The 25909-nt window shown below is 44.2% G+C and overlaps 1 protein-coding gene across 4 annotated transcripts in view; it reads right to left on the bottom strand.

Annotated features, from left to right (window-relative positions):
* Positions 1-25909, bottom strand: part of HECW1 (HECT, C2 and WW domain containing E3 ubiquitin protein ligase 1) — a 467220-nt gene that overhangs the window by 239701 nt on the left and 201610 nt on the right. For all 4 annotated transcript variants that reach the window (XM_059170590.1, XM_059170593.1, XM_059170591.1 and 1 more), the window contains 2 exons: positions 13893-14217; positions 5411-5518 (listed from right to left, as the gene is read on the bottom strand). In XM_059170590.1, coding sequence (XP_059026573.1) covers positions 5411-5518; positions 13893-14217 — 433 coding nt within the window. The remainder of the gene's footprint in view (positions 1-5410; positions 5519-13892; positions 14218-25909) is intronic.

Raw genomic sequence — 25909 nt, 5'->3', positions numbered from 1 at the left:
CATCTTAGGTGTTCAGCATGGTGCCTGGCATACTGGGAGAGCTCGAGATGTTTCGCTGCACTATTCCTGTTGTGACTCCTCTATTCAGGACATCAGCCTTATGCCAAATGGCTGCCCAGGGGTTAGATCTTATAACCCATGCACAGATCCCCAGGGACAAGCACAGGCCACCCCCTGTGGGATGGCTGGAGCCCCTTCGTGCCCATCTGCTCTATCCGTCTAAATGGACATCAGCTGGCCATGCCCTTCGGACACAGCCTCACCTACCTGGCTGCAGGTCCAGACACAGTATCTTAGTTAGGTCAGGCTCCTTTGTCTGCCCCACATACTCTCCTGACAAATGTGGGCTCTCTCTGCCCTCACCCACACGGGCCTTTATGCGCGAGCTCTTGTGTCCCCATCTCATGGAGATTAAAATGGGCAGAATACTCCCTCCTTACCTTGTCAAAGCACAGTCTAGAGGCAGAGCTATAGAGAACCTCATCGGCCTGCTTATTTCTAGCTCCCTGTGTCTGTGGTCTTGACTAAAAGAGATTAATCCTGTGTGCAGAGAGGCTCTAAGAGGGACAGAGAGAGTCTTTTTTGGGGGAGTGCTGATTTCACTCTACCACATCTGTACAGGTGAAAACCACTCCTGAGTTCTTCCAGGTTCTTCTTCTCTCCAGTCTCGCTAGGAAAGGGGTGCTGTAAGGTTGCTCGCACATGCATTTCTGTCCTCGAGTCCTGTTCCTATCCTGCCCCAACAAACTTCTAGTCACCTGGTCCCTAGCAGGTCAAGGGTTCCAGGACAGGCTGGGCTCTTCACTTTCTCTGCCTCCTGTCCTCCCGACTCCTGAACCCCAGTCCAACTCTCCACAGATGCATTCCAGACTGTGTCTCCTACGTCTCCTCCACTGGCACTCACCAGGTCGTGTTGACAATGCCTCCTCTCATATTTTCTTCTCCCTGATTGCCCTGGCCCCACTCTTTTGGTTTCTCTGATGCTACAGTTACTGTTGCTCCATAACAAAGGAAACAAGACCTTAACAGCTTAAAACAGCACTGTATTAGGATCTCTCAAAGTTCTGTGAGGTGACTGGGCTCAGCTGGACAGCTCTCCCTTGGGGTCTCACATGCTGTTACCATGGATAACAGCTGGGCTGCACCTGCTTTCCCCTGGGTGGGGATGGCTGGAGCAGCTGGGCTGGCCAACCGTCTGTCCATGCAACCTTATGCGTGGCCACCTTGGGCTTCTGACAGCACAGCTGCCTCACAGCTCCAAGAGTGAGTTTTCTCAAGGGTAAGGAAATGGAAGCTACCTGTCTCTTAAAATCTGGGCCTGGAAGTTGGCACAGCATCACTTTAGCATGAAAATGCACGCGGGAGAGGAGACTTGAATGCCTCTTCTCGAGAGGACTGTCAAGGAGTTTGTGGCCATACTTAATCCTGCACATTGGATGATCTCTCTTCCTCCTCCTCCCTCTGCTCCTCTTCTTTGTCAGGATTCTGTCCTCAACTCTCCCTTATGCCTGCCCAACCCCCTCCCCCACCCCCTGTGCCTTCTGGCCTTTGCAGGTGCTGTCCCTTGCCTGCAATGATCTCTCTACCACTTGGCCCCCAATACCAGCCCTTCCCTCCCACTGGCCCCATCTGCCTACAAGCCCCCCTTCCTCATGGGTGATGATCAACTCTGTACCACAAAGCTGGGATGGGTGCTCCTTATCGTCACTGATACCAAGACACAGTGAGAGGTATGTACCCGGAGAGAAGCACATTCCTACTGGAATGCAACAAATAGCCTTGGCTGGCAGGGACCAAGCCTCTCCCTCCAGACCTGAGGTCCTGAAGATGAGTACAGTGCCCAGGAGGCTTCTAGCACTAAAGGGTTCAGAGAGGCAGGTGAATCTGTATGCTCTTTTATCGACACAGTGACTCAAGTTTCCTCCAGAATAGTCTCAGTCGGTGGTAATAGGGCCTGACCATTTATTTGTGTTAAGAGCTTTCACCTCATTGGGAGAACCTGACACATACCCAGCTAGATCTGCTCGGTAGGGAGCCTGCTTCCCCTTCACTCTCTCTGCCTGCCTCTCTGCCTATTAGTGATTTCTGTCAAATAAATAAATAAAATCTTTAAAAAACAAAACAAAACAAAACCTTGTATCTTGTTGCGGTTCTCAGATTATAGCAATTATTACTATAGTCAAAAACAGCCCACTAGGGAAAAATTATGCCAGAGAAAAGGAAACCTTTCTTTTGTGTTTTATCTTGCATGTAACTCCTTGCAGAGTGCAGGAAATGCTTATTTTGAATGGTCCTCATTTAGTAGTACTTTCAAAATCTGATTTAGTCAGACCTTAAAAAAAATTATATAAATCAATAGCAATTTCCTAATTCTAAATTGAATCATGACCCCAAAGAAATGTACTATTAGAACATTACAGATTCCAGGTAATCTGCAATATATCTCTACTCCTAGAAAAGGACAAAAATAAAAACAGAAAATAAAAATAAAATAAAAACATCATCTATTATTTTAATTTAATCCTCAGATAAAAAGAATGGTCTTCTGTCCTATTTCAACATTTAAAATCTGGCCCATGAGCAGTTTGTAAAATAGATTTTAATTTTAAGAAGGTATAATTTACAAATTAGATTAATGCACTTAGTACTATTTAGAGACTATAGGAGTCTGATTTTTATTAATATCAAAAACTTGTGTAACCTTCTGGGTAATGGCCTGGCTTCTGCATTTTTATTATAGCAAGAGGACCTCTGATGCTTTTATTGCATTAATGAAAGAATATATATAAATCAATAGCAATATAAATAGCAGAACATTTTGTACATTCAACCCCTTCCCATTTGTTAATCTGGCACGTTTCCAATCATACATTTTGAAAATATCAATTATTTCACATTAAAAATATGAATTCACATAGCATATTATATACAGTTTTAATGTACTCAGACTCCTACAGCTATTATCCATTACCGCATTCTAATTTATTTGATTTATAGGTGTGCCCGGAGTTAAGATTCTCGTCATTTGTGAACTCAATTAAGTTTTTTCTTGATAATTTTTTTGTTTTTGACACATTAGATTACATTTGTACAGAATAATACATTCTCTGTACATTGAACACGGCTTTGATGTATTTGCAACCACCTTCTCAATTTCACTTTCATCCATTTGAGGTAGTTGTAGTCCAGCAGGTGCACTGCCCAGTGAGCCCTTCTCAAGTCTGCACTAGGACGTTTGCAAAATGTCATTTTTCTGACGTGTTCCATTTTTAGTTATTTTTGAATATGACCTGGCAAGCCATTTGTTTATTCTAGGACTTTGCTACTTAACCAAGTTTGAATACACTTTTACTCAATTATGACAATTATTTTATATAATTTACAGAGCTGGCTTTATGTCATAGTATCTCTCTAGTGGCACTTTAAGTGTCTCTTCATCCTCCTGATGAAGACAATTATATTAAATGGTTTGCTATTTGAAATGAAAGAATAGCACTATTGCTAGATTAATTTATACACAACCCACTTTTTCACATTAGCTCATAAAATTTCACATCATCCTTAAGAGTTATTTCCTTGCCTATAAAAAAACATATACTTGTAGGATGTGCTCATTCCTGCACCGTTTTGAGCTGATACTATGTTTTGACCCTAAATGGCTTCTTTCTCAATTAGTTAGAACTCCAAAGAAGATAACAGGTGTAAAGATGGCCTCTCCATCCAACTTCCAACATAGACTAGAGAATACAGTCAGCTCTTGTGTCTAATATTCATTAGTAATGCAAGTTTTTACCTTTTTTGTTCTTACCATTTGGGAAGTCACTCTAGGGACCACTAGCTGGAACCCATCATTATCCCCAGATCAAGCCGATCTATGTCCTTCATGATCAATGATACTATTTGTGGGATGGGGAAGATACTGGCATGACTTGGGCAAAAGAGGGCATGCTGGGGAGGATGGAGAAGGGGGTTGAGGGAGGAGAGTGGGTCTTATTTGGTCTCGACAGCAGGGCGGAGAAGTTTCAGTTCATATTATCAGAAAACAGAGCCATGAGGCTTTTGTCCAGATGGTATCAGAGTTGAGTTCAAGGCATTTTGCCTGGTATTAACATGCAAAATGGATTTGCAGGAGGAAAGCTAGAGTCAGGGAGCTAAATATTAAGGAAAAGGAAATCTCTTGTTGGGAACTTCATTATGCCCAAACCAAAGTCAAGGGCCCAACCACATCTCATAAAATCATTTCACCTCTACATCTGACAGTATCAAATCGCCTGTCTACACATTCTGCACGTGCTAATGCAAAATAAGGGGGCATTTGTGTCATTCCTAGTAGGAGAGATGCCATAAGCTTCTAATGGGCAGACATTAGACCTTTCATTTTCAAATCCCTGATATTTGAAATATAGTAGGTCTTATAAAGTGCTTACTGAGTGGATGAATGGAAATGAGAGTGAATAAAAATAACATAAAACATAAGCATTGAGAGCATACAGCTTTTCTTGAACAACGAGTCCAATGACAACAGACAACTCTAGGTTCCTGGCCACATATGCTTTCCTCTGGAACAAGGGAGTAGCTCATCATTGCCTTTCAGAAGAGTTACAGGGCCTGAATCCCTGCTATGAAGGAGAAGGTGCAGGAAAGGATTTGCGCATTCTGCCCTCTCCAGTACCCAAGTGGGAAGGGAAGGACTTGGAAATAAGGGTAAACTGTGCTTTCCTTCAGCTGGCAAACATGAGGCCCACAAGGCTATTTCTTCATGCAATGGGAAATGCATCAATATGGGGACCTATGAAAAAAATCCTTTCACTGTAAGAAGGATTTTTTTCAAAGACAGAAAGTTTCGAAAATATCTCAGTAAAATACATGATGACAAGTTTTATAAACCCAGAAATGTCAGTAAATCAGGAATCAAGGAAATAGGTTGTTAGTAGTAATGGATCATCCGCCTCCTGGGGAACTGTGGACAGAGTCAAAGGCAGGGCAGGGCAGCGCGAGGAACATCCCCAGCATGGGGGGCCATGAGCAGGTAAGCCTTGAAGAACCTGCTCAAGTCAAGCCAAAACTGGATGATAAGATACAGCAGGGCAGCTACGTAAGGTTAGCACCGGGAGGAGCCACAGAGTGAAAGTTAAGAGATTTAAGCCAAAAGGTCTTGAATGCAGAGGCCTATGAGCAAAACTTCTCTTTGAAATGAAAAGGAATGGCTCCCTGGGCTGTTTTGGATGGCTGTTGCCCAACTAACCCAGAACTTACTTCTTCTTATTTTTAAGCACTTCATAAACCTATGGCTCTCTTGCATGGCACATTTCTAAGGGGAGGCAATGCAATGAACAGCAACAACAACAACAAAAAAATTGCAGCTGAACTCTGCTTTATCCTGAGCAACAAGAATAGGAAAAGTACTTACGTTCCACAAAGTAAGAGCTGGCATCAATCTTCCAGATGATCTGGCCCCGATGAGAACCATTGACTCCACGGTTCTTATAGTCCAGAAAGTTTTCTGACAAGACCTCATCTAAATGAATAGCAGAACAGAGAAATATATTAGCTTACAGCATATTTAGAACAAAAAAAGAAAGAAAGAAAAAGAGCAAAGGATATTAAGGCTATCTCCAACTCAGCCAAAGAAAAAGTACCTGGAATCAGAATCAGAAAGCTGAAAATATCCTCAGATACTCTCTGAACCAACTCCTTTATAAGACAAGACTCTCCCCACTCTGCGATACTCCTAAGCTCATCTAGCTGGTTCGTGAACACTTCCCAGAACACAAAATGATTGCTCTTGTAGCCATCCATTTTGCTTTTGAACAGCCCTTCCATGTGTGAGTCTAAGTGTGAAAATCTCCCTAAAACTTTCAGTACCTGGTCTCTATGGGGGTCTGTGAATGAGCCATAAGGAAAACATCCAATCACACTTTCTGTTGGGTCCCAAAAATCACAGGCTCCAACCAATAGCATTTCTTCTCCAGCCTGCATACCATCATCCTGTAATACCTGGGACTCGTCCATGATTGTGTCCATCCATCCTTCATGCACTCATACATTCATCTATTCATTCAACAGATACTTATGGAGCTCCAACTGTCTGTCATGCTGGGGAATATGCAAGAGCCACAGTTGGGCAAAACCAAGATGGTCCTTTTTGAACTAAAGCTTACAAGCAATTGAGGATACAGACTTGAAACACCAAGTAGAGAAATAAAGGTACTATTACAATTTGTGTTAGGGGATAGGAAGGAAAAGATCAGGGTGCTCTGATGGGGAAATTCAAGGAGGGAGACCAGCAGGGGTTCAGGGAAGTACCCTCATCAAGGGCAGAGATGAGGGTGGATGTGTGGAGGGCAAAGAGAGAGGTCCTGATGCGGTGTCCAGGGCTCAAGCTCAGGGAGAGCCTCCTGCCTGGTAGCACTGAGAGGAGCTTGTGGGGAGACGATGTACTTTTTCTTTCCTGCTATTTCTCTACTCAATACAGTGCAACAGTCAATATCCTTCCTACAGCCGGTGTCCAGAGAGGAACAAAGCATTCCTGAAGAGGACAGATCTCTGAAGACCCAACTGACTTCCTCCTCTCTGGCTCTAGACCTTATGTTTCGGTGCAGACTAAGACAGAGATAAGAATTTACTTTGATCATCCGTGGTGCCCTGGTGGTTTCCTCTTCACCAAAACGTAACCACTTGAGCTGGATAGATCTGAGGCTGTGGGGAAACCGTATTTGAGAATCCAAATCGACCACAGTGATGGGAGGAATAAAGAGAACTCAGGGGCTCCTCTACAGAAAGCAGCTAGGTCATGGTTATCCTTTTTGCAACTAGGATATCCTGAGGTTCACATCCTGTATCTGAATGGACTGGGAGAACAGGCTAGAATGATGGCAGGGCTTGTAGCTGAAGGACCCAGCTCTCAAGGCCCTTTGTGCCGTGTACCAATGGCATCACCTGCAAAGTTGAGGGGGACAGGGCGGTGGAGTCCTAATAACTAGGACCTCCTAGTGGAGGATTAAATGAGATAGCTGGTCAATGTGCTCGTGACCTGCCATGCTGATTGCACATTTTGTCTGTCTCTTATTTGGTAAAGATGATTGGGCAAAGCAACACTCACTACCTCTGCTTCATTAATAACAAGAACTCTTTGTATCCCTCGGGAAAACCACTTGGTTGCAAAATTTGCCAGTCTTAATATTCACAGTGTGTGCTCACATCCCTGCTTAGGTTACTAAGATGATTGCATAATATGTCTTTTAGAGTAATTGCCTCCTTTCTGCAAAAAAGGTGTAATATTTTCCTAGCTCCCTGGGTCTTCAGTACAGATATAACAAGTCTCACATCCAGAAAGAGATTTGCCTCATTATAGCAATTCTCTAAGGAGAGGTATTTACTTGAATCTATCCACTCTGATCACCAGAATATTCATTTGAACAGTTACAATCAGATATCCACGTAACTAATACCTAGAAGGGGGATGTTCATTCATGCATTAATCATGTAATGATTGTGTAAGATTTCCTCCTCTTCAGGCAACAATGCTAAACTGTGGGGACATAATGGCAAGTAAGATATGGTCTATGTTTCCAGAAAGTTTCTAACAGATTTGGGGATTTATTCAAGAAAACAGACAATGTCCCTAGATTATAGTAAGTATAAGAATGGGTTAAATATCAAGAAAGCCCAGGGCCACAAATGAGAAAAGGATGGGCTGAGTAGGGGGGAAGAGTCAGAAAAGACTGAACTAGGATGGAGATCCATGTGGTTGTACAGGTTTAAACACGACACATTTGGGAGGGAGACAAACCACAAGAGACTCTTAATGTCACAAAACAAACTGAGGGTGGCCAGGGAGAGGGGTGTAGGAAGAGGGTGGTGGGGTTATGGACATTGGGGAGTGTATGTACTATGGTGAGTGCTGTGAAGTGTGTAAACCTGGTGATTCACAGACCTGTACCCCTGGGGTTAATAATACATTATATGTTTATAAAAATTTTTTTTTAATTTTCAAAAAAAAGAAAAGGAAAAAAGTAAATATTTGAATTGCATGAAAACACTAAAAAAAACAAAGCAAAACATAAAAAAAAAAAACCAAACAGGACACATTTTAAGAGACTGTCAATTGCTCCTAATAAATAGCCCATTCTCTTGCATTGACAATACTTCATAACAAATAACACACCAGAAAACAGAATAGTCGATATTCTTGTCTGGCCCATCTGTGCTGAGGTCAGTTCCTTCCCCAAGGTCATTTATGGCCAATTTTTAGAAAAGCTACTGGTCTTTGCATGGAAATCCAAATGTACTGCAGGGGTCAGATGCAGAAAAACAGAATCAGTCCAGACAGTTCATGCAGAAGGGGATTTAATGCAGAGAATAAGGTTTTGGAGACATGGACGCTAGGCCGGGCCTCTGTGAACAGCCCGAGAATAACAGAAAAACTCCAAGGTGCAGCTCCTGCCTGGCTCACAAAGACCTCATGGGAACTTGCTAAGTTCAAGGATCTCACAGAGCAGCTGCAGCCCATGAGCTGAGAATTCAAGGCAAAGAGTAGCACAAGGAACACAGCAGGGGGCTGCAGCCCTACTACACGGCGACCAGCCCAGGGCCCAATGAGTACCTGCCACCTTGAAGACAGGGAGCAGGCATAAGGCATCGTGGTGGAAAGCTGAATTTCTCAGACACCGGCTAACCAGTAGGGGGATCCCCAGAGCTCAGGTCCTCCTTCCCCACTTGCATAAGTGCACCTGACAAGGGGACTGGCGTGCATCTGAAGACAGCTGCACAAAAGTCAGAGACATTAAAGGTGCTGGGACCAGATTCTGCACTAGAAGGCAGCATTAGAGAAGAGAAGAGGCCTGAAATGGATGGTGGGGGCTCAGCCAGGCCCTTTGCCACCCTGAGGACTGGCAGCCCCTAGACCCTATGTCCCAAAGTTTTTTTTCCATATTCTTTGTCATGGTGGAAGTCTTTTTTGGGAGCAATGTTTGTGTGGTTACAGGGAAATTTACAGCCCTTTGAGGAAGGAAGGCTAGGCTACCTTAGTAGGTATGTGATTTTACGCATCTTATTTAATCCCTCTGTGTCTTTCCTTCCTCGCTACAGCCTGGGTATATTATCAATACCTGCCCCAAAAGTCTGTTGTGAAGACTGAATGAATAATACAGGGAGTGGTCTTAGATCACTGTCAGACATCACCAGTAAGGAGATACTTCTGTTTATAGTCTGGGCTAACAATAGGGCTCTCTATGGCAAAGCTCTATGATGCACATGTAAAACCATAATAATAACCTGAAACATTAGCTTATTTAGGCCAGTGCTGTTTAAAGTTTTGTCATTACTTGGGACGCCTGGGTGGCTCAGTTGGTTAAGCAGCTGCCTTCGGCTCAGGTCATGATCCCAGCGTCCTGGGATCGAGTCCCACATCCGGCTCCTTACTCTGCGGGGAGCCTGCTTCTCCCTCTGACTCTGCCTTCCACTCTGTCTGCCTATGCTCGCTCTTGCTCGCTCTCTCTCTGACAAATAAAAAAAAAAAAAAAAAAAAAAGTTTTGTCATTACTCATTTTGTACAGAACACATAGAGATGTATTAAGTTTTTCAAAAGGAGATTATATTTGCTGAATGATATTTATATATTCCGGCGTGTAGACTCCTACTCCTTGTTCCAGTCTATAATAGAGAAAAGATCTTTACAGGTTGTTAAAAATTTGTATTAGAAAGTTCTAGTGAAGTTTACCGAAACAGCACACCTGGGAAAAATGAAATGTACTTCTCTTGCTTTGTCTTCCAAATGAAAGCATAGGAGCTATGCTTTCTATGCCCTAATCTGTAATAGAAAAGACTATTGCTGTTGAGAGCAGCATGGACAAGTAAGCACAGAATCAGATAGAAAGGACAACTGATCCACTACATCTAAGCCCAACAAAGAAAATGCAGCCTGGCTTCCACTTCTCAGAGGAACTCGTGCCTTCTGATAATCGAATGGGGGCAGAAACACCCTTCATTGAGAACGTCTGATCTCTGATTAAAAGCACTCATGATAAGGACAATAAGAAAAATGTAATTTTTAGATTGATAGATCAATCTAATGGAAAGAAGAAAAAAAACAAAAAGAAAACACAGTAGATAAAGAATATGAAGAAATGATAAAAATAAATTTTAATGTAACAGTAAATACAATAACGGAAAAGTGCTATTCTGGCCAGTTAAAATCCAGAGACTCCTAGATCAGAATATAAAAGCATACACACATGCTACATTTAAAGAAAAGATGAAGTCTGAAAATAAAGTAAAAGATTAAGCAAATATGAAGCAGAAGGAAACTGAGAGACTAATCTTAAATAGTTTTTAAAAAAAGAATCCAAGGCAAAGAGTAGCACAAGGAACACAGACAGATCTGTAATAATAAACTAAGAAATGGAAGTAGAAGAAAGATATGAAACATTTACGTAGCAGGTAATTCACAGCAACATATACAAAGCATAGAATCTGCAGAAGTGAAGGTAGAGATAAATAAATTAAGATTAAAATTTATACATTTTTTACTAGCAATTTTTGACACACTGCATTCAAAAATAAGAAGAGACAAAAAATCAGAATATACCTAATTAAACTTTCTACATATTAAATACACAGGAGAGAGAGAGAAAAGTCCTTGGTTTGTAAGGCGCCCTGTGAACTGAAACTTTTGTGTATCAGAATCGTGTCCTTGCTCTGCAAGGTTCTTGGAAAACTGCTACCATTGTTTCCTCAGCTCCTATGGAACTGGGCAAAATGAGGATACAGCCTCAGGACAAAGTTTGGGAATTAAGGTAAGTTGCTATCCCACATCCAGAGACTAGAGCTCCCTGACAAGGTAGATCAAGGCATGAAGTCTCGATCAACAGGCATTAAATGTGCATTAAATGTCTCATCAGTTCATTTCAGTATTTCTAGAAGAAAGTCCTGTTTTCTCCTCTATTTTGGATAGGAAACCTGGAGCTCTGATGACGATACCTGGCTGGGGCCATACATTCTGGCCAGCTGCAGGACAGGATTCTAAACAAGGTCGCACTGTCACGGAAACCATGTGATCTTTCCCCATTCTGTGTCACTAGGAGAGAGAATCCTTCATTACACTGTATTGAGCTCATGAACCACTCCCTAAAGGAGGGCAGCTAAATGGGATTTCACCGATGATGATAATAATAACAGGGTTGCTCCTGTTACTGCCCCCGACTCCACTGCGTTCCTGGCTAAGGACAGCACTGGGATCAGTGGGAAGGCCACACATCCCCCTCCACATTCAAGGGTCTCACTCTCTCCCCAGTCATGTTTGCCTGGGGAGCTTGAAGGTCAGAGCTGAAAGCATCCCAAACCCGGCTTCCCAAGGGCATTTCGGTTTTCCTTGGATATGGAATGGCCCCCACTTGATACTGCACCAGGATGTGCTGAGATGTTCCTATGGGCAGCATGGGGTCTGACACCAGGCCAGGCAGCTCTGTGGCCTTGGGAGCCACTGCATTGGCTTCACTTCTGTGGCGAAATGACAGATTAAATTAAATCATCACCTCTAAAATATTAGGTCTATGTCAGTGATCTGATCTTTGGCAAGGCACTGCGAATGTGACAGATACGTTACTAAGGACCTACAAATTATGAACTCTTAAGACTCCCAGATAATTTTGGATTTGAAAATTATTTCTGAAATGCTATGTTGCCGAAAGTGTTGGCGTTCTGCATTAAATAACTTCACAGTTATATATATGCAGCTACTATGAGGAGAACAAACTGTCAAGTTAAGATTCTAAGATGATGAGCTGTGTTTACTTTTGTCTTAGTCAAAATGTCACGTTAACACCGGATCTGATTCATTTGCAGTTTCACGACCTTCGGAGCCGCTGAACACCCCTTCCTTCCTCCACCACCTTCTCTTGACTTCTGTGATGTGGTCTCCTAGTTTGATCCTAAGTCTCCATCCCTCCTCTACCTCCTTTGTGGGTGTGTCTGCTGCCCCTGTCTCTGACAGAGACTTTCTGGTGCTCCTTTCTACACAATCCACGGTGACTTCCATCAACTCTTGGGGGGCCCATGACCTGAAACCTCCACCCCCAGCCCGGATCTAGGGCTGAGCTCCAGATCCAGCCACTCCTTCACTTTGGATGAATGTCCTTGGGTGTCATACCTTCCCCCCATCACATGCTCCTCCTCCAACAGTTCCCTGGCCTGGGAATGAATGGCACTGCACGAAGGTACAGCTTTAAAGAGTTGCTTCAGAACCAGATCTGTGGTCAAAAATCTAACTGCCTAATGTGCTGAACAAGTAACATCCATAATGAATGACTGAAGGTAGGGACGGATGGGAGGGAGAGTGTGGAAAGACTGAAGGGTACAGATAGGCTACCCAAAGCAGCTAATGCTTAACTTTGGTGCACTAAAGCCAAGTAGAATTATGGGCTCGGGCTGCCAAATTGAGGGCTTTTGTGAAAGCAGCTAGAAATCTGGATTTCACTGTGAAATCTCTACACTTTACAATGTTGGTAACTAATCAAATTTAAAATAATATGGACTAAAAAATATGCTTGGGGGCTCTTATTTTACAAGCTCTGTTGTAGTCTGATGGTATCCAAACAATTTTACTCAAGAACTATTCTGAAGCAAATTAAATTTTACCTGAATCCAATTGATCTAGTAACCACGGCTTGCGTACAAATTTCAAAAATTACATTTCTCCATCTTTATAACAAAGAGTCTATTGTAAATAGGCCAGCCAAGCAGATTTCAAAACCTTTAAGAGAGCTAAAAATATTTCCCTGATAGCTAGTCAGTTAGATAAGATCCCCTTTATTTTTATCAGATAAACAGGTCGTAAAATTCTCATAAAATCCACTGGTTTCTGTGATACTTCATGATATTAAATTGGGCATTTTGTGTCCGAATGTGTAGTTTGGGTTTTTTTTTAAGATTTTATTTATCTACTTGACAGAGACACAGCGAGAGAAGGAACACAATCAAGGGGAGTGGAAGCGAGAGATGCAGACTCCTCGCCGAGCAGAAAGCCTGATGCGGGGCTGGATCCCAGGATGCGGGGATCATACCCTGAGTCGAAGGCTGACACTTAACGCCTGAGTCACTCGGGCACCCCTGAAATGTGTAAACTGCTCCACACACAAACTGACAGCAGAAGGCCTGGCCTCCCCTGAGTTTGACAGCTGACTCTAGAGATCACCCTCCCCCCTGCCCAGTAACCACAACTTCGCTTCGTAAATGCACCGATTTCCAGCACATCCGATTCTATCAGGAACAACAGATTAAATGCATGTTTCAGGTGAGTTCGAATTTGTGAGATCCGCTGACTTGTGCATTCTCCTCTCAGCTACCACTCTGCTCCTTAGCCTGCTGTGTGCCTGCTCTCACTGTACATCAAATCCAGTGACATCTTTTGAATACAAAGCAGTAAGAACATGGAAAGAGCAGGTGAGAAGAGGTGCCCCACTATGCTGGAAACGGTGAAATTCCCTCCACGGAGATGGGCGCACATCGCTCGTGTGTATGGTATTGCTTTGGTCTTAGGAACATATGGACTTGACAAGAGGCTTGTAATACTAATTTATTCATAAGTAGAAGAGCTTCTACACTTGCCAATAGTAATGATGTTTGTGTCCAAGCATACCTGGCCCTCCTATCTTAGGATTTTCTTCCACTGAACGGAGGTAGCAAGAGACACCTCAGTACCTGGTCTGCAGTGTGTTAGAATCTGGTGTGTATGTGACACAGGTGACTGCAAGCTGTGTGAGTCTGTGACATATGAAAGCATATGTAAAAGGGCACTGTGAACCACACACTTGCTGAACAGCCAAACCACGGTGTCCAGACCCTTCTGTCTGCAGCACACTGCGGTCTGGTCCTGCTAAGTGCATCTGACTCACCGATGAGATACATGCCAATCCAGTCTCCAGCATCCACTTCCTCCTTGATGTCCCAGTGGATCACCAGGTCCTGTGAGTGCCCTATGGAGTAGTAGGAGCTGCTGACCATGAGCGTGGAGCGGCTGTCCGAGGTGACCAGGTCAGTGTCACTGGTGGAGCGGGGGATGGTGACGGTGCCATGGGGGCCGTTCCTGATGGCCATGCTGTGGAACTGGCCGGGGTTGTAGCTATGACGGAGTGGCTCCTTGCACCGGCGTCGATTCTGGGAGGTTCTGGATGGAGATGCCATGGCAGCCAGGCCTAAGAACCTGTTCTGGTACAGATTCTGTGGGGGCAAAGAGACAATGAGCGGGGGTGTGAGACCTAGTCCCGTCTTCACAGAGAGATGAACTGTGAGTTGAGTAACCCTCCGAGGAAGGTCGGAACTCTGGCTCGGGCTTCACACAGCGGAGGCAGGAACAAGGATGCAAGCTCACCAAGGGACTGGGCATTGCCACACTTGGCTGGGGTCTGTCTCTCCTCACTCCCTCTAGCCCGGGGGTCTCAGAAGGTCCAGATGGCTCAGGTGGGGTGACCGCCCCAGACAAACAGCCACCTCTTGAGAAATCCAGCACCAATTCACTGAGAACAAGCTTTATCCTTCTTTAGGGGAGATCACAGTTATTATCACTGAACATTTTAGTGATCCCACCAGGATTCGAGACCCTACACACAGCCCAGAATCAGAGGTGGTCCCTGCATTACAGCTCTTCCCATTACAACTCTCTGCCCTACAGAATGTCCCCAGTCATCTGGGATTTCTATCAAGGACCTCTGATACCTAGGGATCTCCCAACACCATAATTTTCAACAAAATCCAATCTCAGAGGACTAGGACTCCCTTGGAGCCAATGGTACTGTAGAAACCATTGGATCGGATGAGGAAAAGGCAAGCTTTGTACTGTATATAACACTGAGCACTTCATATGAGCTGAGTGGATACACAGTGATAATAGCTGGATTGTTCTGGATACAGATAGCTTTTAGAACATGGGGGAGGGGCGCCTGGGTGGCTCAGTTGGTTAAGTGACTGCCTTTGGCTCAGGTCATGATCCCAGGGTCTTGGGATGGAGCCCCACATTGGGCTCCCCATTCAGTGGGAGCCTGATTCTCCCTCTCCTCCCTGCTTATGCTCTCTCTCCCTGTTTCTGTTCTCTCTCTCTCAAATAAATAAAAAAATTTTTTTTAAAGTCTTAAAACATGGGGGAGAAACATAGCGAACTTACACAAGAGACCCTTTTTCGAAACAAGGAAGGGTGACTCTGACTTCATCAAAGTATATTAAAATAGGGATTTAAATGTATCATTTTGGCCATAAAACCTGGCTATAAAATCACATGCTGGTCTACAAATAGGAACACTTTCATTTTTTTTTTTTTAAGATTTAATTTATTTATTTGACAGACAGAGATCACAAGTAGGCAGAGAGGCAGGCAGAGTGAGAGGAGGAAGCACATTCCCTGCTGAGCAGAGAGCCTGATGCGGGGCTGGAACCCAGGAGCCTGGGATCATGACCTGAGCTGCAGGCAGAGACTTTAACCCACTGAGCCTCTCAGGTGCCCCAGGAACACTTCCATTTTCAAGAAGAGAAGATTAAGGGGGTGCCTGGGTGGCTCGGTCAGTCAAGCATCAGACTCTTGATTTCAGCTCAGGTCATGACCTCAGGGTGGTGAGATCAAGCCCTGAGTCAGGCTCCACACCCAATATGGAGCCTGCTTCAGGTTCTGTCTCTCCCTCTCCCTCTCCCACTCCCTGCTCTTGCTCACTTGCTCTTAAACAAAACAAAACAAAACAAACAAACAAACAAACAAAAAACCAAAAAAAAAACCCCTCCCAAAAGACAGCAGAAGAGAAGATTAAGGCCTAAAAACGGGTTGAGTCATGCAGTTTTGATCCCAGGAGAATTACTTATTGCACACATCCATCAAACCAAGTTTCTGTTTACAGGTCACGAGGCCCAGGCCTCAGCGGCCATCCCCTCTGCTCTTGAGATTACATAAGTCTGTTCAGCAGTCACTTAGGCCTGTACCTTTCCCATCCTCAAGACCAGGGCCCTTGTAAAAAGTCCATGAACCTAATGAAGCACACTGCTGGCATTCTCCATCTCAGGCCTTAATGGCCATGTGGCAGGCCTATCCGTTGCTTCTTTGAGTCTCTCGTTAGGAATTCCTCAGGCCCCCCTGGCGGTAACCATGGCATTACTATAGGCAGAAAAGCCCAGACTTCAGAAAGCCTCTCATCACACTACTGACACCATATGGTCTTTTTTTTTGGGGGGGGGGGGTTGTTTTTTCTTTTTAAGAATGCTTGTCATTGCAACAGTATGAAAATGGACAGACCAGTGTCACCTGGAAACCAGTCCTCCTCTCAGGAAGACAGGCAAAGCCCAGGAGCATGGGCCATCCACGCACTCAGCAGGCCCCCTGGCTCTTCTGGGCAGTTCAGAGAGGACATTGCTAGCCTGCCCATGCTCCAGTGGGCTTTGCCCAGAGACCTCCAAAAAAGAAAGGCTGTGGCTAGAGCATGACATTTCTGCAGCTCATATATACCTTATGTGGACAAATAACATCTTATAGTATTATTACGAAGAATAAAAACAACTTGCAAGTAAGTAGTCAAGTTGATGATTACAGGTTAAACCAAAGCTGGTGCAGCACCTACCGAATTCCAACATGCATATCCCCAGACATTTTACTTGATCCTCCTGGTCCTCAGTTTCCTTATTTTAAATGGGTTGTTGTCAGAACTTACTGAGAGAACGCAAACCAAGCTCTTGGCATAACAGGCACTTAATAAATAAAAGTCTATTAAAACACTACTGGTATTGCTTTACTATGAAAGCCTCACCAAAACATATGTTCTGGGAAATCGGCCAGGCCCACTCACTAGCCGAGGATCCCCTCACATCATCCCCAGAGACCTCACACTTAATTTCTCCTGCAACCAAACCCCAGATTTTTTCCCAAGTCACAGCCCCACAGTTACAAAACTGAAATGCCAAGCTTAAACGGTCTAGTGTATTTATAAATGTACCTTATATACCAATTTTTTGGAGGGGAATGCTCCCTTTATCTGTAAGGTACTTGAATAGGATGTTTTTGTATTAATGTTGAGGCTGAGGGAATTTTATCAATGTAGTATCAATGTAAAAATCACAAAAGATTATGGATTGCTTTTCTTTTGTTGAAGACATTTCTGCTGTGGTATTTTTATTAGACTTCCCTGGAAACTAGGCAACTCCCCTGAAACTCAAATTATACCAGTGCTCACTGTCCAGGCGGTGGGAACAAAGGCATAGGAGGAAACATTAGCCAAGGAAGACATTTGTCAGTAATTGAGTGGATTGGAGGAATGGCATTTGCCCAGAATAAGAAGGGGAGTTTCAAAGCTGCTCCTTGAACACCGCCTTCCCTCGCCCTCCCCACCCCTGTCTTTGTCCACACCCTTTCCTTCTGTACTCGCAGGAATTGTATTTCTGCTTTAAGATTCTGCCCCAGCACCAACTCTGATATAACCTCCCCTTGTACCCTCTTTCGATTCCCTAAAATGTGGGCCTCGGCTCTGCGATCCCACAGGAATCCCCTTCCCCTGAAGAGAGTCCTACTGAATTATTGCTAGCTGACCAGTTCGCTCACATCCCTAAGCAGTGAAGACTTCAAGCCAGCGTTCCATGCTCTTTATTGCCTCTGGAACTGGCATGACTCCTGGCACAAAAAAGGCCCTTGAAACGTCAGTTGATATGATTTATTTTATTCAATGTCCCTTCTTTTTGCAGAAGGGTTTAAGTGTGCTATTACAAATAGATAAAATATTGAAAGATGTAAGTTAGTAGACAGTGCAGAGAAAGAAGAGACAAAAAGTTACGTTCAAAGGCTCACATAAAACTATATGCCATCACGTCCCTAAACAGGTGTTCTTGCTAAAGACCCACGACAGCTGCCTCTCAATGCACGGCCGGTGGATAGTTGATTCCCAACATGTGTTCCTTTGTGGCTCCATTTTCCCTGGCCGTTCACGTGTTCCAAGCTCACACTACAGACTCATCCAGCTGGAAGAAACAATTTAATCATTCTTTGTTCACATCTGAACTGTGAAGAGAGAGGGAGAGAGAGGATCTGTCCTGTTTACAAATAGCCCTAGATAAAAGACCACTCTCTTCCCAGAAAGGGATTTCACTGTTTACAAGCTCGCAATTCTTCCTGATCTCTAAAGCCAATCTCGTGGCACAGAGACCTGCCTTCTCCCTCTTCCCTACAAAGAGCAAGAGTGGCTTTCCTGTTATCTATGAGAAGGACAGCAACAAGTATCACTAGATTGTTTCCAGCTTTTTCTCCATTCCACTAAGTAATTTGAGTGTCTTTTATTTTCCCTTTCCTTGGGGATGGGTAATTGACATGGATAAGAAACCCAAAAAATACTAGTAACAGTTTCAGCAACACCGTAATTTTCCAATTATTGGTTGTAATCTAATTATGGCTATTTTATGGGCTAGTTTTCAGGAACGACTCCAATGAGTGAGTCACTAAAGACAATCTGATCACATTGTGACCTACTTCATAGGGAGTAAGATTCCATTTGCTGGCTTGTCTCCTGTTTGCTGCTGAGGATTCAACAACGATGTTTTGTTTACTAATTTTGCTTTCCAACTTAAGTAACTCAAATTGTTAAGAATATTTTTAGTCAAGTGACATGTTCCTGGATTTAAAAAAAAATCTTGGAACAGGTCTCACATGTTTAATATTTTAAGTTATTCTAAAGCATTATAGTACATAGCAAGACCAAAACACGTAAGGAGATGGAATCCTAAAAGAAAAAACTGCCACTTCTAAGAAAGGGGTATGTTGTGGATTTTTTTTTCCAGAACACAGGAAAACAAAGATTCTGCTGTGTCAGTTTCTAACTGACAAAGTCATTAATAGCTTTTCTGTTTTGAAATATATAAAGCTGTGAATGCCAGCTCAGAAATGAAAAGAAAGTGGACATCTATAACAGAGAAAATGATTCTTAAAAAAAATTGCCTCTACACTGTGAAATCAAAACAGTGAGTGAAAAACAGAAGCCCTGAAGGAAACCTCACTAAAGTGTACAAGATGAGGTTAAAGAAATGGGCATTAGGTAGCTGGGCAAAGAGCAAAATAGTTTTTGAGTTCAGGAACAGATTTTATTTTGAGCAAGTAGATGCCTGAAGCTTTTTTTTATCTTACACTCAGCTTGGGTTATGCCATCAGGGCGGTAATGGAACTTAAAACAAAATTATATGTAACTCTTCTCTTTCTATGATGGATCTGAGAAAATTTACAACAAAAGAAATGTACAAGGAACTGGGGAGATAAAGACTAGACAGAAAGCAGGAAGTAGCAGTATGAAAATAGCTAATAATTATAAACCTTCACTCTATGCAGGGGACTTAGGGCATCATCACATTAAAAACTGATCAAACATCACTACTCCCCTGTTGGTAAAAAACCCAGCTCAGAAGGGTGGTTAATAAACATTCATAAGGTCCTCTGGCAGCAGGAAATGGGGATTTGAGCCTGTTCTGTGTGACTGTGAGGGGGCACTTTCATTGCTCTTAAGCACTCTCCCCAAATTGTAACATGGGCAGACAGACTTGAAGAAATTGATTCAGATGGAGTATCTGATCCTCTTGACAGCCAAGAAGACATAAGTAAAGCATAGTTCTAGGGTGCGTGGGCGGTTCAGACAGGTAAGTGTCTGTCTTTCCCTCAGGTCATGATCTCCAAGCCTGAGCCTGGCATCGGGCTCCCTGCTCAGCAGGAACTCTGTTTCTCCCTCAGATAAATAAATACAATTAAAAAAAAAAAAAAAAAAAAGGAACGCATAGCTCTCATGATCAGAATATTTGAATTTTTTCTCCTTCCACATTCTTAATAAAATGCTTCATTTAGACTTTCTCCAGAGAACAAACCATGATGCGGTGAACGTTCTTTAAAACACATTTTGTAAAAATTACCAATGGTGACAGATTCTTGCACAGGTTTTTGACCAAAGTTGAGGTTAGAATATAATATAGTCTATCTGGGGCTGTGCATGGCTATGTTTTTCTGACCACATTCAAAAGCCCCCCTGGCTTTTTCTACCCTTACTGCCCCCAACCTCCTACTCCCAATTGAGTGCCTGTTCTCAACCTCACATCTCTCTCTCTCTGACTTTGAAGCAGATAAACGGGAGTTTGGGCACCTCTTCTATCTGCAACTTTCTTATTTCTTAGCAGTGCTGCTCTACTAAGAAGCAGGTGCCAAGATAGCACGGGCCTTGCCCGGCCCCCGTGGGCCTGTGTTTCCATGGTGAGAATGCAGTAGATGTTTTTTATGTATGTATTTATTTATTTATTTTACGATTTTATTATTTATTTATTTATTTGACAGACAGAGATCACAAGTAGGCAGAGAGGCAGGTAGAGAGAGAGGAAGGGAAGCAGGCTCCCTGCTGAATAGAGAGCCCGACATGGAGCTCGATCCCAGGACCCTGGGATCATGACCTGGGCTGAAGGCAGAGGCTTAACCCACTGAGCCACCCAGGTGCCCCTCAGTAGATGTTTTGTTGGATTGGGGCGCACCTGCCTCTGGTCCCAGAGCCATGTCATGAGCTCTGGTGCTCATGACCCTTCTGGGAAAGAAATGGGAAGGAACCCTTCCCAATGCCTGTCTTGCCCAAAGCACAAGGCTTGTTGTCCAGAATCCTCCATTACCAGTTCCTGAATGACACTGATCAGAAGCGAGAGGAGGGAATGAGAGGAGATCCCACTCTGTGTCTCACTTCCTGAGATCCGATTCCTGCCTGTAGGTTTGCACATCGGCTTGGGAACAGCAGTGTCGGAGTGAGGTCATGGGACAGAGGTGGCCAAGACCCGCCAGATGGCCAAGCCCTTCTGCAGAGAAAAGTGTGAGGCGGCTGCAGTGTTACCATCTCTAGCCAACTCTTCAGCTCCTCACACCTGTCTCTGAAACTGTCTCAAAACTGTGTTTTTAGCCTTGAAGCCATGTGTTGAAAAAGCTGTTTTGTGCTGGCCATTGTGCAGAAGAATATCACAAAATTATATAAACTGAATTGTGTGGGTTCCTTTTCTTTGAAGAAGAAATAGAATCCCACACATTGCCGACAGGAAGGGAAGATTAGACAGAGGAAATTTTAATAAGCAAATCAAACCAAGTCAGGGATTATCCACATAGGAAGTCATGATTTAACAGACAAGGGACCTGTTAAAATGACAGTTAAATGAATTATTTTAGGAACACAGAAAGCCTCACCACTAATGAGAAAAATCCAACAATAGGTTTGAGAGGAACAACTCCCATCCCCACTTCTCTCTGGGGCCCCTGTGATGGCGGCAGAGAGAAGTCTTGGCTCCCTGCTTCTCCGATGCCATTCTTGCTCCTTGTGCCCAAGAGAGGTGAGCAGGAGGCCTGGCTATGCTTTGTGGGATATGCAACTCTTATCACTTTGGTCAAATACGGAATTTCTGGGTACAACTCTGAGGGTTGGGAGGGTTATGCTTAGACATGTTCAAGAATGAAGCTGTGGAAGCCTGGGTAGTTACTATGACCAGACTAATGGAGCAGGGCAGGGGAGGGACGTGGGTGAGGGGAGAGAGGAAGACTGGAGGCAGCAGGGGCCTTCCTATGTTATTTAAGGGAAATTTCTGATCCCCAGCAACATCTCCTTCTGATTACTTAAAAAGAAAGTTCACTGAAAGTGGTATTCCTCTGTGTGTGTGTATGTGTGTGTGAGAGAGAGAGAGACAGGCAGACAGATGGACACACTGACAGAGACCAGGATAGAGAATGAATAGGAATGCACAGATGTCTTTCCCTTTTCAGTCTCAGACATGCCCTTTTCTTCCTCAGGATCGTCCCACCTTGATGCAAGCTGGGAAGGTCCCTTCTTTCTGTGTTGACACAAGCCGAAGTAAAGGATATGCTCTTACTTCCCAGAACCACAGTGATCCCTGGCTGGTCGCGGCGCCTAAGCCCCAGGGACCCTGTTGACCACTGAGGAGCCCCCTGCGGGATAGCAGGGGAGCAACGAGGCTGCAGAATGGGTCAGGCGTGAGCAATGCCCCTGACCACCGCAGCCGCACTCCTGGAGCTCCCCACGGCTGCTGTGCCAAGCGGGGTGACTGCGTCTCTTTCCCAGCCAGCACATGGCCACCTGCCTCATGACAGTCAAGTCCTCAACCCCGCCCTATAAAGCCGAGTCACTGGGACTCCCAGAGTCAGTGGTGGGAGGTCATGTCCAGCCTCTCCTGCTGCTCCAGAAGGGCAGTGGTCTGAAATGAGCAGCAGAGCCACGACTGGAACCCCAGCCCGATGGCTTGGACTGTGCTGCCTCACTCAGGAGGGAGCATCAGTTTTGCAGAGAATGTAAGTCACGGTGTGATTTCCTCCTCTATTCCCAGTCCTGTTCAGATTTGCTAAGAGGCAACCTGGCCAGGCAATGAATACGCTTCTAAGGACAATTCAGCCGGACTGCAAATGAGGTGCTACGTCTGCATACACTGTGAAGTTAGCGTTCAAATACCTTATGATTCGTTGTGGAAGTTCAGGGTTCCTTTATAGATGCCCTCGTAAATTCTCCCACCCCCTGGGAGGTTGGGCTCAGCAGAGTTGGTGAGATTTTTAAGTAAACTGTTCTTTTTTGTTTGTTTTTGTTTTCTTCCTTCCTTTAGCCCATTCAACGAACAAATGTTTATTGAGTCATTAGTATGTACTAGACACTGTGCCAAGCATCAAGTACGCATAGAGAGATGAATTAAACAGTGCTCCTATTCTCAGAGAGTTTGCACAGGAGGCAAACATTTAAGCAGGCAACTCTGACACAACGCCAAGGCCCATGACAGGAGTGGCAGGCAAGGTCCTCATAGGAGAAAAAGGGATTCTGGAAATGCCCTCCCAGATGCGAGAACAGTGACACTGTATTTGGAAGGAGTAGTAGGGAGGTCACACCCAACTAACTGATCAGGGTTAGAGGGAAAGCCAATCTCTGCAGAAGGAAGTCTCAGTATAAAGACAGAGCTTTATGAACAAGCATGGCGTGACAAGCATGGTACGACAAGCATGTTGTGACAAGCATGGTGGGGCTGTATATCTGGAAGAGGTCCTCCCAGCTGCCTGCCAGAGTGTTAGGAGGGACAGCGAGAAGTGCTAGAGAGGGTCTCCCTTGACACACCAAGACACAGGACCTCCACACAGGACCTCCCTGCCTTAAAGGATGGGAGGGCCACAGAAGATTTCTGATCTGGAAAAGGATATAATCTGTTCGCCTTAGAAACATCACCTTGTAGCAGTGACAGAGGGGCAAGGTGCAAGGAGCCCACTGTGTCTGAGGAAGTGCAAACTACAGCAATCCTGAAAACCAAGTGTGCCTGTAGGGAGAGCCTGCATCAGATGATCCCTTAGTGCCACCTGGGAGCCAGGCACTAAGTCTTGTTGTGGGAGGATGAAAGGTAAAAGAACAAGAAATGGCCTGCTTCCTGGAGGGGGGTATGTAAAAGAAGGAACAATCGAAAGACACAGTAATAGAGGTCACCGACAGCACCACATGTGGTCTGTTTCTACTGAGATCTCGTGGCCATGGCATTCACCCAGAAGGAGGGCAGTGCCATGTACCACGCCATGCATTCTAAGGCGAGTAGTACTTGTGTCTAATTTTATTGTTGGGGACACTGCCCCAGGATACTTTCCTCCTCAGAACTAATCAAAGAGAAGTAAATTTCAGGACTTTGGCATCCACTGCCAAAGCTTAGACAACACTTCCATCGATACAAACTGAACTAGACTGACCTTCTGGAACATACTGTATTTATAATCTTATTTTGCCCGAATACAGTACAAAAGCTATACTTCACTGTTATATAGCAAAGTAATGTCACCAGTGGCATAGCAGAGCTAGCTAACATATCAGTTAAACACACGTGAGCAAGGAGAACATGACTGACACCACACCAGAGGTGAGGTATATGCTATGAGCTGGATACTATCTAGTGACGAGAAGATACATAAAGTAATCATTTCAATGTAGGGTGAAATCAAACGAGGGTAGAGTTATTCACAAGACAGGAAGATAATTACTCATTTTGTCAGATAGGGAAGGAAATAGGACTTAGGGAGAAATGGAGAAAGTATATTTAGGCAGAAGGACAATAGGCAAAGTCATGATGAGTGTTACAAACAATGCCCACACATATCCAGGGGACTGGAAGACCAGTCCCCCCCCCAAAACATGGGGGGACTGGCGAGGTTGGAGCTTAATCAAGACCAAGATCAAGACCAAGGCCATGTTTCAAGGGGAGAGTTGTTTCTTTTGGGGACTCTGAGCTTTTTTGAAGACAGGGAAAGACGTAGTGGTGGGCTTGCCCACACTGTGCTCTCATGAATACTGTGATGTTGAACACCTTCCTCCAGGAACAACATGGCAGAAGTTTCTGCCAAGGCACTAGAGGAAGCGGTGGTAGGTCAGGTAGCTAGACAGACCCAGCTCTCCCCTCAGGAAGTTGGGGGGTGGTCAGCACTGTTCTTTCAGATCACCCAGCAGGACAGAGAAAGGCACCACCCAGGACCACAGTTCTACGAGAAAGGCCAGTCTTGAGGGACACGAGCCAGATGGCCCATTATCAGCACACAGGTGAACTGAACTAGCTACACAGTGCTCTGGTTATCAAACGGAGATAAGTTCCGTGTTAATACTTGAGACCATTTTTTGGAAGATAACTTATGGCAGGGACAAAGAGGAAAATAAACAGCATCTGGTCTCCGCCTCCTGTGTTATTCGAGTTTCTCTACCTCCCTTGAGAAGTGACATGGCCAGTTCATATCCCAGATGGGGTCACAGGTAATACATTCCTTCCCAAGGCCCCTCCCCTCCCTCCCATCACTGGGCCCACGCCTGTGGTATTTCCAGTCCAGGTACTCATGTCCATGCTAGCTGTCACTCATTCTCTCGGCCACAGCAGGTTTGTGCCATCACAGCACCCAGGCTATTATATGAGGGCCATAGGGTAGACTTAAATTGGGAGATATCTGTTGGGAAAAGAAGGAAACGATTAAGAACTGGTGCTATTAAAAAAGAATTAGGCCTATCCCCAGTGATTTACAATAAAATGATTGGGAGATTGGAATGACAGGGAGAAAAATCAACCCACCAGCATCCCCATCAAACTTTTTCTCTTTTATAGGAGAAAAAAATAATTAATACAAGAGCAGGACAAAGCATTGCTTTTTAAGTGAACCACAACTAAATGAACTGAGTGTCTAAATCTGTGAAAATCTCTTGGAAGTTCCCACAGCCTCAAGATATCCCCATGGTCAAAACAGCAAATCAAGTGACCTACTAAGTGACATACTACTGTATTATCAATCACTTATTGAAATGACATAAGGAAGAATTCTATTTTGAAAACAAAACAAAAAAACCCAGGACATGTTATTTAGTTCTATTGGCATTGGGGAAGCCACCATGAAGATTATGGCTGAAGGAGCTCACAGTCAGGCTGTGGTCATTCAGACATCTGGGTTCCCTACTTGACTTCTCCCGTGTACGGATCACCCCAGTCCAAAGCCTTGCTTGTTTTTAAGAGAACTTTAAGAGAAAAGAAAACATTTAGCCATTACTTTTTCAAACATAACACATAGAGAGATCCTTGAATACCTTTCATAGATGGTCCCATTCCAACACCTGTTATACCAATGAATCTTTTGGATTTGTCAGAACTAGGGAGAAGTGGTAATCAGTTGAGGCTTCTTGGAACCTATTAATCACAGACAAAAGCTACCAGCAGACACAGTTTTCAGTTTTCTGGACTAAAGGAAAAGAATGGCTTTCTCCTAATCTGTCTCTCATTTGGATGTCTGGGACCATCACCATAGCTTGTCTATGACATGCAAGATACAGCGGACACCATGGAATTTGAACTCCCAGTGCTTCTCCCAACAATTTCCAGCCACAGGGAATCTTTGCTC

The sequence above is a fragment of the Mustela lutreola genome, chromosome 4, assembly GCF_030435805.1.
Source record: "Mustela lutreola isolate mMusLut2 chromosome 4, mMusLut2.pri, whole genome shotgun sequence".
Classification (NCBI taxonomy): Eukaryota; Metazoa; Chordata; class Mammalia; order Carnivora; family Mustelidae; genus Mustela; species Mustela lutreola.
The sequence above is the reverse complement of the archived record's forward strand: the minus strand, read 5'-3'. Positions and strand labels throughout refer to the sequence as shown.